At 43.1% G+C, this 12,749-nt stretch overlaps 1 protein-coding gene across 1 annotated transcript in view; it reads left to right on the top strand.

Annotated features, from left to right (window-relative positions):
* FAM83D (family with sequence similarity 83 member D) overlaps nucleotides 1-3,014 on the top strand; it is a 32,593-nt gene extending 29,579 nt beyond the window's left edge. Inside the window, exons 4-5 of the mRNA XM_018556182.1 lie at nucleotides 1,704-1,828; nucleotides 2,060-3,014. Of these exons, the coding sequence (XP_018411684.1) occupies nucleotides 1,704-1,828; nucleotides 2,060-3,014 (1,080 nt within the window). The remainder of the gene's footprint in view (nucleotides 1-1,703; nucleotides 1,829-2,059) is intronic.
* Nucleotides 3,015-12,749: the final 9,735 nt, after the last annotated feature.

Genomic DNA, 12,749 nt, shown 5'->3' with positions numbered 1-12,749 from the left:
GCTGGCTCTGCCTCTAGATAGGCAGAGCCAGCTGTCACTCATGCAGCTGGGCGGATCTCGACGTCGATGTCGGGATCCGCTGCGGCGTCTCAGTAATACCTCGTGCTGTAGCTCGCGGTATACTGAGCTTAGGGTAACGGGCTTCGGCTACATACAGTATACCGCGCTGAGCCAATCATGGCAGACTTTGTATTAATGAATACAGGCTTTGTATTCATTAATACAAAGCCTGCCGTGATTCGCTCAGCGCGGTATACTGTATGTAGCCGAAGCTACATACAGTATACCGTATCCTTCCGTATGTACCCGGTGTATAAGACGACCCCTGATTTTCGGGGGATGTTTTAAGGTCTCAAAACCCGTCTTATACGCCAGCAAATACAGTAAGGCTTTTATTGAACACCATGTCAACAAGTGTAAAACTCTACTGGTTTCTTGAATTAAAGCCCAATTGAAGTACCAGAAATAGGTATTCAGTCAGAAATTGTACTAACATTCATTCTCTCAGTTCTACCTTCATGTTCCTGCTACATGTTCCTGCTACATCAAGTTGTACAGGATGTCAATATGACCATCATCTGACAGATGCCAGAGTTGGACCTAATGCTCTCAGTAGAAGAACTGATCAAACCCTCTTATGCTACCGGAAATTTCAGTATAAGGACACTTGTGTCTGACAGGTGTGCCTGTTACTGAACTCTGCCATTATAGAGCACTGCAGTGTGAGGCTATGAACATAACTTTGACTTGGAGAAAGGGGAATTTCTAAGGTATTTCCTGGAATCCTAACTTTCAGGGGTGCAGAATTATAGAAATTTCATTTAGAGATCAAACACGTGTGAGGCATCATTTGTGCATTAATGGATGCTTGCATGGGGGCAAATGGTTTTATGCAGGTAACAATTAAGGAACGAAATTGGTTGTGTAAATTTGCTGACTTATGTTCCAAAAAACATTTGTGGCAATTTAATTTTTTGTGGCAATTTAAGTTGATGGTGGCAGCCTGAAAATAAGCACAGAGTATGTATCAAAAATAGAACAAATGCAGAGGCCTTCAGGTGCTGCTGGAATTGTATTCCTGAGTTTGAGTTGATTTAACTGGAATAGACCTTTTTAAAGAGACTGTCACCTTGCCAGTTTAGAGCAAATTGGCAGCCTCTTGCCCACAATTGCTTGCCACTCTGTTGCTTGGTGAGTCAAACCCTGTGTAGGCTTTATCTGGTGTGGAAGCTTACATGGGGTTGATGGCACAGTCATCCTCATTTGACTGTATTTGGGCCTGGTTATTGGTTTCCTTGATGCTGCAACATTGGAGGAGGTTACATGTTCCCACATACCCAAAGACTGTTTGGGATTGATCCAAAGAAAATGGGAGGATACTGATGTGACTAAGTGGGTTGTAAGGATGGACTCTAGACCATCTAGAGCAGGGGTGGCAAACTCTGGCCCTCCAGCTGTGGTGAAACTACAACTCCCATGATGCATCTGCCTCTGCAAGTCGTGCCCGTGGCTGTGAGAATCTTGCAAAGCCTCAAGGGACTTGTAGTTCCACAACAGCTGGGGGGCCGGAGTTTGCCACCCCTGATCTAGAGCAAAGTGACCATTCCCTTAATGATTTTTGCAATGTATGATGAAAACCCAAACTGTATTATCTTTTGCTGAGGATTTCTATAACTGATCATCTTTATGTACTGTGCCTACAGAACATGCGGGTCCGTACCTTAACGGGCAACAACTATTATACCAGATCTGGTGCCAAGATCGTTGGGAAGGCTCATGAGAAGTTCCTGCTTGTGGATGGCTTGAAGGCTGCCACAGGAAGTTACAGGTGTGGTTTTTGGCACGTGTTCCTCGGCCAGACAATGTTGTGATATCTGTTCCTTTAGAATGTCAAATGTTTAATTCGTAGAAAACATAATGCCCAATTTGCAGCTGTAGAAGAATATCATTCACACAACTTCACTGTCAGAAAAAAAAACAAATATTGATGACTATGTTCAGTATATGGAAATCTATGCTTCTTTACAGCAATTAACTTGCTTTTATCATCTCTCCACAGCTTCACCTGGATGGATGGCAAGCTCAACAGCAGTAATACTGTAGTATTATCGGGACAAATAGTGGAGAAATTTGACCTCCAGTTCCGAATTCTCTATGCTCAGTCCAAACCAGTTAGTACCAAGCTTCTAATGAGCATCCGGAATCGTGCTATTCCCACAGATAAATTGCCTTATGGTCTGCCAGCCGAGAGGAAGCCATTACTGTCAAGCCTCCTACAGCTAGAGATTGCAAAGTTGTCTAGCACACCTAAGAGAGCAGCTGTGGAAACCAAGACAGCATTGGGGAAGGATGTTGGCACTCCTAAGATTAAAGCTTCTGAAGATGACTGGTTGCAGAACTGTGATATAATATCTGGCCTTAAGGAAACTGAAAGTGTGGCCACCCAGACTGAGCCTTCCGACGGCTGGTGGAATCGTAAAGGAACAGATGCAGCCACTCAGACAAACGTGTTCACTTCAACTGCTGGGACTCAAACTGCTGTCATGGCCAGAGTGGCTTCTACCCAAACTGTGTTGTTTTCAAGGTCTGCAACTACCCAGACTACTACCCAGACGAGTCAAGTACAAGAACCTTCAACAGGATTGAGCAGAAGCACATCTCTTTCCTCTACAACAACGGTGTCGTTATCGTCTACATCCTCCTCGTCTTCGTCTTCCTCTGCTTCCACCACTAGCACAGGATCTAATACCTCCATTCGCTCAAGCAGTGGTTTGAATCACTCTAATTATATCATGCAAGATTCCTTCAAGAAACTTGGCAAAGACCGTCAATTACACTATACCTCTATCCGGTCTAAGCTCGATCACATGGTATCCATCCTTTCCAGGAGGAATAGATTTACCAGCTCTTACTTTAACTGTGAGCCACCTGCGTATGGCTTAGCGAGAAGAGATGTAATGCATGGCAGTCTTCTTAATCTCAGAGATGGTGTCCGCTTTGCTCCTCATATGTAGTACAGAGCTGTGGTTTTTCTAAAATATGGTACGCCTTCTCCTTGAAGCTAACAACTAGATCTGTTTTTTTTCAAGTGAGCTAGAACACTATTCTCCTAGAGGTTTTTCCTTGGCTTCCCAACTTTTAAATATTTGTTGTAAATTTTGCACTTTATTTCTGCTGCATTGACTTTACTAAGACTGTACGAAGCCTGTTATTCATGTTCTCAAAAAATGTAACACTATTTTTGTTTTTTCTCTTGTACCTGTAAGATAGCTTTTTAAGAAGTGCATATGTTTCTAGATCTTTCCCAAGTGCCCTTGACTAAATACACATTAATAGCAAAATGAGAATAGCTTTATACACCACAGCTAAGACTGAGAGAGTCAGGTTGTTGCATAACTTTCTAGATAGTTTTCCAGTCTTGCCTGAAGCAATAGCTGGTCGAGGCTTGGTCTTCCAACTGAAGCTAAAGTGATGAGTATACCTTTAACCATGAGACATTCAGTGTCCCTCAAGGTGTTTTAGGAGACATGTTTGAACTTCTTACTAATTCCATTATGCAGTTCTTTTAAAAAAAATTGTTATTTTTCACCTGCTGCCTTTAACCGTTCATGGTGACCATTAACCATCTGCCACATGTTTTTATCCTATGTGTGTGTTTGTTTATATGATTTACTGCAGATGCCTTAAGGTCTTTGTTACTGCATTTTAGTATTGATTTGCTACTTCACTATGTTCAGCACAAAAGCCCATGAGGCTGTACTAGTTTAATCTAATGCTTCCTAAGGAAGTTTGTGAAAGCTCTGTAAGGGCGAGCTACCGTGGGAATGATCACTTTTATGACTTCTTGAATTATTCATAATAGAGGCAACATGTGTGATTTACATCTTTATGATATTTGGGGAATATAAAAGAATGGGCTTGACCGTATTGGAGTGATATCCCAAACCTGGGCTTGACCGTATTGGAGTAATATCCCAAACCTTGGCGTATCTGAAGTTAGACGAACCTTTACATTATCTTTTGGTATGATGTAGTAAGGACCAGGTGGTTCCTGTACACCTCTTAATCTCTGCTAATGAGTACCCAGGTTGGTTTGCCATTAAACTATTAACCAGTTTTCCTGATGAGTATGGCACTTCTTCTCATCTCTTATGACTTGCTATTGATCAGTGATGCTGCCCATGGTAATAGGCCAATCGTGGTACACAGAAGGTGATGTGGACAGGTTCTTGACTAGAGTAGCTGGTTCATATTTGTATATCCCTCATGGATATGAGACTTCCAGTGTGCTGTATGTTAAAGATGAGAAAGTTTATTTTTTTAAGTTAGAAAGGTGTATCAGTGAAGACTTGGAAGGGATAGCCTGGCTGCCGGTTTGCTAAAAAAGTAGCAGATTACTCGATAAAGGAATAGTAACCCAATGTGCCAAGACATGGATATGGTGAGCGGGTACACCTCCCCCCAAAAAAACCTGTCCAGTCTTTCTCCTACAATTGATAGCAAATCAACCTTTTGTAAAACTCTGCACTACTAGACTTGACTTACAATTTCAAAATATTACAATGCTGTGGAAAGTTAGAATGTTGGCAGTCACTATGCTGTGGGTCATCTGTGCCAATGTATGTTATTTTAGCCGTTTTGGTCACTGACCTCCAACAGCTCAATCTTTAGAGAGAGAGAGAGAGATTTCCCTCCATGGCTTTGACCACTTATTAGTAAAGCATTTTAAGGTTGGCCATTAATAGAACATTCATTTTTTACCTGATAATATGAAGATTCAATGAATTAGTGCAAAAATTGGTAATGACCAATAAACCGGCACATACTGGAAATAGCTTTTCTAACAAATCATTCTTGCCAGACAAAACTTTTCTGGATTTCTTTTATAAGTAGCTCTATGTATTCTGTCCTGCTGTTATGTGAATTGAACCTGATCCTTCAGCTAAAGTGCTAATGGCTCATGAAGCACTAAAAGTGTGAGTCACCCTGTGAGACCTTGTAAAGTCTTTTACCACTAGAACAATTCTACGCCAGACTCCACTACCTTACCAACCTCTCTCTGCCAATCCCTCAACTGGCTTCTCTCCTCTGAAGACCTCCCATGCTCACCTCCAGGACTTCTGCAGAGCCTCTTCCATCCTCTGGAACCCCATACCCCAACCTGTCTGGTTATCTCTTCAGGGAAGCCTATCCCACCTCTACTGAGCAACTAAAATGTTACTTTCTGAAACAACTCATCCTTACTCCACTACCATGTTTTATATTGTTTGACCAACACTTTTATATTGCAAGTGCTCTCAAGCAGGGCCCTCCTTAACGTCTTGTCTTGAATGCACTGCAACAGCTGGACCCTGGCATGTATACATTCCCTATTTCCAGCAAGCAAAGTCCCAACACACTACTTACTAAATGTACTATTTCTGTAAGTTTCTCCCTTTTTCCCAAAGAACTGTATTGGGCTTTTATTACATTGTGTTTGTATATACAGTAGATTATAGATTATTTTTGTTTTGCGATGGCCATGAGATTGTTTCCATTAAATGCACTTATCCTTTACATAGACCATGTGAAGGTGCACACAGCCTGGTAGAAACACTGAACTAATGTGACTTATTAGAAACAGACGTGCCACAAAAATAATAAAGGGGGCTAGATTATGCGGAGTGTAATTGTTAAAGGAGAACTATGGGGTTAAGGCTTTTCCCCATAGTTCTCCTTAGGGTAACGGGAGAACACAAACTAACGTCCTCCCATCAGCCTAGGCTCAGTATACCGCGAGCTGCTGCTCGCGGTATGCTAAGATGCCGCAGCTGAAGCGGATCCCGACAATTATGTTTGGATCCGCCCAGCTGTATGACTGACAGCTGGCTCTGCCTATCTAGAGGCAGAGCCAGCTGTACCCGCCCCCTCCCCCGTCCGTTCTGCCAGTCAGCGCTGGAGGAGGGGAGGGGGGAATCCAGCGGTATGTGTTCGCTCACCTCCCGATCCACTAAGCCGACCTGTAACAGTCTCATTGTCACAGGTTGGCTAGAACTATGAGGTGAGTGAAAAGCACTCACCTCATAGTTCTCCTTTTAAAGAAAAAAATTAATTATTCTGTAACTTCAGACTTAAGGTAAACCTGGCCAATTGAAATGGAGCGTGTGCTTTTAAAAAAAAAATGCACAACCGCAGGTTAGCTTCAGTGAAAATGTCTTGTCAAGTCAATCAGCAGATGATAGGAGCTTACGTTGGGCAAAATGTTGAGTTGTTTGGCCCACCCACTGAGCTTTGCAGTTGGTCAGGAAGGCTACCCATCACACTACTTGATTGACCGAGGGCCAAGTTAAACTTTTACAAGAGAAAGTGATATAGATATACAAAAAATCCCAAAAAAAAGTCACCACCTGCATTTAGCTAAGCAAATATATAAAAGCCTTCCTTTGTATAATAGGCCTAGGTGCAGCAATGTTGTGTGCCCAAAAAACTAGGTCAGCTGCCTTCTGAATGACCAGGTTTTTCCATCAATGGATCTTTTCTTCCCCTCCTGGCATGGGCATATTCCAAGGTGACAATTTCCATTATGAAAGAGTGGTTCATGGAGCATGAGCCATCAATTTTGCACATGAAAACCAGCTTAAAATTAACCTTTGTTTTGAAATCCAACAGGTTCATTGTAAGATATCTGGATTTAATTGTTCTGATGTGGAATTTTTAATCCTTTGTTCAGTTCCCACTGCCCATAGAGGCAGGTTTACCTTAGTGCCTGATGGTTACCCTGCCCCTCTTGAGTTAGCAATTATTCTAGGAACAGTTGCTGACTCTTTTAAGAGGAAGGGAAGCCTTGTGCTGTTACTGCTGCCATAACTAATTGCCTGGTCCAGTACAGTCAGTCTTGCCAGTCGTACTGTAATATGTATATAGATTTTTGTTAATGTCCTATTCTAGTTCAATAAGGTAGACATTTTGGGTGATTTTTAATTTTTATTTTTTTTACTTACTGTACAAGCATTGGTGAGCGGTTATTTTTCTGCCAATTGGCACGTTAGGGATTTAGTTCTATGCACCTTTTGGTATGGGTTTTGTTTTAACACTATGTATTGTGTGATTGACTTAAGACAATATGTTGTAAAGTTTGGCTTAATAAAACAAAGTTAGCTGTGTGTACATTTTTCTTTCACAAAGCGAAGGAGACACCCTATAGTTACATTTCATATCTGTAAAAAAAAGCACGTTGACGGTCCAGGGGTGGGCAACTCTGGCCCTCCAGTTGTTTAACTAAAGGCCCCGCAAGAGGGACCGTTACAGGCATGACTCCCAGAGGCAGAGATATGTTGGGATTTGTAGTTAAAGCACAGCTGGAGGGCCAGAGTTGCTCACCCCGATATAAGCCATGGCCGTGGGCAGTTTAAGCCAGGCTGGCAGTTAAATGTGTGTATATGTATGTAATTTTATATATAATAATATATACTGACCCATAAGAAGGATAAACGTCTATCCAAATTGCCATTTGATACGATTGATTTTGATGCGTATAAAGAGTAATATTTACTAATCATGCGCTATAATCAGACCAAATATATAACCGTAAACACATTGGGTACTATCAACGTGGTATAGCTATAAGTAATTAGGTCACAAACCTGGGCACATGTGAAACGAGGAAGTGTTTTTAAGTACAGTGAAAACTATGTACTAAAATAATCAGTGGAAGGGTGGCTAAAGTTGCATGAAAATCTTGACATTTTCTACCAAACAGTCTGGTCCTACCACTCCTGCTTCCTAAAGCTAGCCATACACCTACAGAATATCTGCAGATTTTCTATGGTCAAATGGAAAAAGTGCAACAAATTCCTCCTTTTACGCTAAACTGTGTGCATGGAGGAATCTCCCACTGGGCCAAGCTTCTGTATCTTGCTAGTCGGCTCCGCTGGCTCTCAAAATACTTAACCGAGGGGTAGGCAACCTTGGCTCTCCAGCTGTGCTGAAACTACAAATCCAATGATGCTTCTGCCTCCGGGAGTCATGCCTGTGGCTTGCAATGCCTTATGGGATTTGTAGTTTCAGCACAGCTGGAGAGCCGAGGTTGCCTACCCCTGACCTAAACAATGCCTGCATCCAATCAGATTGTTCAGGTATTTTGACAGCCAGCGAGGCCTACTAGCAAGATACTGAAGTTTGGCCCAGTGGGACATTCCTCCATTCACACAGTTTAGCGTAGATGGAGGAATCTGTTGCACTTTTTCCATCTGACCATAGAAAATCGGCTGATAATCTATGTGTACGGCCAACTTTAGCCTCCCTACTGATCGGTGAGACCGCCCATTACATTAAGGGGCCTCTGGAGAGGCATAGAAGGGAAGGGGGCAAGCTTAAAGGAGAACTATGACATGAGTGATTTCCACTCACCTCATAGTTCTAAGCCGACCTGTGACAATGAGACTGTCACAGGTCGGCTCAGTAGATCGGGAGGTGAGAGAACACATACCGGGTTCCCTCACCTCTCGATCCTGTCACGGATTCCCCGCTCCGATCTGCCAGCGCTGACTGGCGGAACGGACGGGGGAGGGGGCGGGTACAGCTGGCTCTGCCTCTAGATAGGCAGAGCCAGCTGTCACTTACGCAGCTGGGCGGATCCCGTCATCTAAGTCGGGATCCGCTCCAGGTGCGGCGTCTCAGTATACCGCGAGCTGTAGCTCGCGGTATACTGAGCTTAGGGTAACGGGAGGACGCTAGTTTGTGTCCTCCCGTTACCCCAAGGAGAACTATGGGGAAAAACACTGACCCCATAGTTCTCCTTTAACTTCTGGACCACATTCACATTTGTGAATGGGGTTGATCGTATAATTCAAACAAATTCCTCTGTTAGATTCATGGGATCTGCTGCGGGTGGGAGGACGCTGTACAATACAATGACACATGGCACCACCCATAACTATGCCACCCATAATCTGGACACAAACGGTCTGTGCTTAGGTGCAGTCACCTACAGGCAATTGCAGCATGTGTGATTACATGTGAATGGCCTGCAAACAGCCCTGGGTGATGCTTTCTGCCAACAGAAAAGGTTGCCAAGTCTCATGGAGAATTTTGCACGATTCATGCGATCACCCCATTCACAAGGGTGTATGAGGCTGTAATCGAAATTTACATTGAAACATTTCCACTCTTTAATCAGATATCGAAAGTATTCAGTTCGCAATGAATATCACTGTAACGCTTCCTGCGAGCACGATGGCGAGTGTTGGATCTCAGCTGCGGAGGTAAGTGGAAATGGTTCAGTAGGGAGGTTCGCGGTAACACTTTAAGGTAGTGAGTGTAGTCGGAACCCCTTACACATCATACACCATTTATCCTGGGAGCATTGAGTTGTAATCTTGTTGTATAGTCACGCTCCCAATTAAATAGCATTGGGGCCGTGTTGTGAATTGTAGTTCGATTCCTTAGTTGCTTCACTAAGGATCGAACTAATCTGTCTCATAGGTTTTAAGGAATTACTGTCCAGGGTATATGGTGCAACAGTGTTTGAGGAGAGAGCCAGTTAACGTCACTAAGCCCAATATGAGTACATGCAGGTGAAAACAACTATGGATAAGCAGCGATAATGGAGTGTTTTCAGGAAGTAATAGGAGAGCTAGTAATCTGCCCTTAATAAACATGGCCACTGTCAGTACACTGGGGAAGAAAAGAGAAAGAAGGTATGCAAAGCCTACAATGATCTAGAAGTATGTCTTTGTAGATTATCATTACTAAACACTTCTAAAGGTGTCTTTGTTGTTATTTTAAAGATATGGGTAAAGGTCCACTTGTCTGGTCAGTTATCCTTTTCAGCATCCTGGTCATTTTGAATCCTGGGATGTAGGTAGTACCTTACTTTCCTAGTTAAGATCGTGGTTGCGTCTCTCTCCTGCCTCCTATTCTTATGGCCACCCATCACACTGGCAAGACATAAGCAGGACTGGGCAAAGCTCTCAACAATGCTAACAGTCATTATTTGCAAACCAGAACCCTAACAGGGTTATTCACAAAAGTGTGAAGAGTTTGGAGGAGGCAGGAGAAGTGAGCAATCGAGGACAACATAGCTGATCTGGAAAGTGAGCTGAATTGGAGAATTGTTCCAAATCAGCTATTTTGGCCTAGAATGTTCCCTTCTCCAAACCCTTCACCCTTTAATGAATAACCCTGTAAAACGTGGCCATGCAAGTGACACTTAGAGTGATCTAACTTTCCAATCCATTTTTTGTTGAAATTACAAAGCAGAAGTCATAAAATTATAGTTTTCATCGCACAGAGATTAAAATTGCAGTAAAAAATTGGATCACTCATTTAAATTCCTGTAGACTTTCCATCTCTATTCCATTTTATTTCAACCTTTTAAGAAAATGTATTGAAGCTGTTCATTTATTGCCTGTTAGATTTACAACTCTGAATAATGGTGGCTGATTAAGCTCAAAGAGGAAAATTACTCATGGAATGATTACATGTGGCTAGGGATACATGAGTGGCTCTGTGCACTGCCTGTTTGCATTTAGCCCTGGTTCACGCCTAGGAGTTTTTGAGCAGTTCAAAAAGCGCTTTTAAATGCCCAACACAAGAAATCCCATGATTTTCAATGGCCCTGGTTCATACCTGAGCAGGAAAACGCCAAACATCCGAAAAGGTAAATGAGCTTATTTGGGCAGGTTTTGCGCAGATAGACTTCATTGGAAATGCCCAAAAACACGGGGCAGAAGCATGTTGCACATTTTCGTGCACGTTTAAATGCGCGTTCTTTCATTGACTGCAATGTTTTATGAGCTGACAGTCAAAATGCATGTTTCATGTACGCGTGTTAAAATGTGCATTAGAAATGTGCACAACGCGCAAATAACCGCATGCTAACGTGTGTAGAAACGCACAAAAACGGTCCCACCTAGATGTGAATCAGAACTTAGGGACACTCATCTGTCTCTAACTGCACTCCATGTGCAAATACATGCGGACAGAGCTTCTCAGCCTGTCATTAATTTGTATAGGCTGAGCGGCCGCAAGTTAAAGTGACATTAAACCTTCAGATTTTTTAACATAAAACAATACTGTAATGTGCGCCTTACTGTAATCCATGGTTGTTTCCCTTCTCTTTGCTGCTCTTCCTTTTAAATCTGTATCTGTTCTCATGCTCTGCAGAACTTCTGTTTTGCAGCAGACTGCCGTGTCTCTGATATGGCTACATGGTGTCTGTGTGAAGGTTCACAACCTGAGCCAGCACTACAGGAAGAGGCACTCAGCTGCAAAGGGAAGTTCTCCCCAAGCATGAGAAGAGATACGGATTTAAAAGGAAGAGCAGCAAAGAGAAGGGACACAACCATGGATTACAGTAAGGCACACATTACAGTATTGGTTTATGTTAAAAAATCTGAGGGGTTAATGTCACTTTAATGAAACTATCTGGCCACACCCACCACAGAAATACGCTGATCTGGGCGGTGTACAGCCATGGGAATCAGCCCTAAAAGTGCCACTAAACTCGAGTTAAATCTTAAAAATACATTCAAGTGCCTTCACTATTACCAAAAATGTATCTTATTTGTGTATCACTCGGCTGTAGGTCCTCAAATCATCTCTGAATTGGTGCTGACACTGTTCTTCCTTCTGGAGGGTGGCTACTTTTGTTCCCCATGGTCCCTATGTGTGTTAGAAAGTAGCCACCACTCCAAAATCACTCTCCTGATGGACTACAATCTCACTTTTATTTTACTAATGTGTATAGTACATCACTGGAGTGGTGGCTACTTTACAACGCCCACAGGGACCATGGAGAACAAAAGTAGCCACCCTCCAGAGGGAAGGACAGTGTCAGCACCAATTCAGAGATGATTTGAGGATCTACAAATAAGATACATGTTTGTTAATAGTTAAAAGGAGAACTATGGGGTCAGGGCTTTTCCCCATAGTTCTCCTTAGGGTAACGGGAGGACACAAACTAGCGTCCTCCCGTCACCCTAAGCTCAGTATACTGCGAGCTACAGCTCGTGGTATACTGAGACGCCGCAGCTTAAGCGGATCCCGACAAATATGTCTGGATCCGCCCAGCTGTCTGAGTGACAGCTGGCTCTGCCTATCTAGAAGCATAGCCACTGTACCCGGCCCGTCCGTTCCGCCAGTCAGTGCTGGAGGATGGGAGCGGTGAGGGGGGAATCCAGCCCTTCCCCTGTTACGGCAGAGCCGTGACAGGATCGAGAAGTGAGTGAACGCCGGTATGTGTTCGCTCACTTCCCGATCTACTGAGCCGACCTGTGACAGTCTCATCGTCACAGGTTGGCTAGAACTATGAGGTGAGTGAAAAGCACTTACCTCATAGTTCTCCTTTAAGGTACTTGGATATATTTTTAAGATTTAGCTCCTGAGTTTAGTGTCACTTTAAAGTTTGCATTTAACCTTCCCAAACTAAAGCTTTGATAAAGTGTGCTATACACACTACATTTATTCTTGATGTGCTGGTTGCATTGCCGTTTCTAAAGGAGGTTGATGGACTGAACCCTTGGAGCAAAAAGTGTTATTTTGTCTTATTTGTGGCGTGGATAACCTCTGCAAAAAACACAGGAAGCTATTTATGGCCTTGTGATCTTGTCAGCTCCATTGGGTAGATTGCTGCCTTTTATATTATTGTGGAGATCACTAAAGACTAGAGGATGGAAACCCTGAAAAAGAGCCAAAGGAGGTGAGACCCTCTGAAGCATAAAAACCAATCCATAAAAAGGCTGGTCCACCAGGTTAGAGGATGGAACGGA

The sequence above is a fragment of the Nanorana parkeri genome, unplaced genomic scaffold, assembly GCF_000935625.1.
Source record: "Nanorana parkeri isolate BGI_ZX_2015 unplaced genomic scaffold, ASM93562v1 scaffold227, whole genome shotgun sequence".
NCBI lineage: Eukaryota > Metazoa > Chordata > Amphibia > Anura > Dicroglossidae > Nanorana > Nanorana parkeri.
The sequence above is the reverse complement of the archived record's forward strand: the minus strand, read 5'-3'. Positions and strand labels throughout refer to the sequence as shown.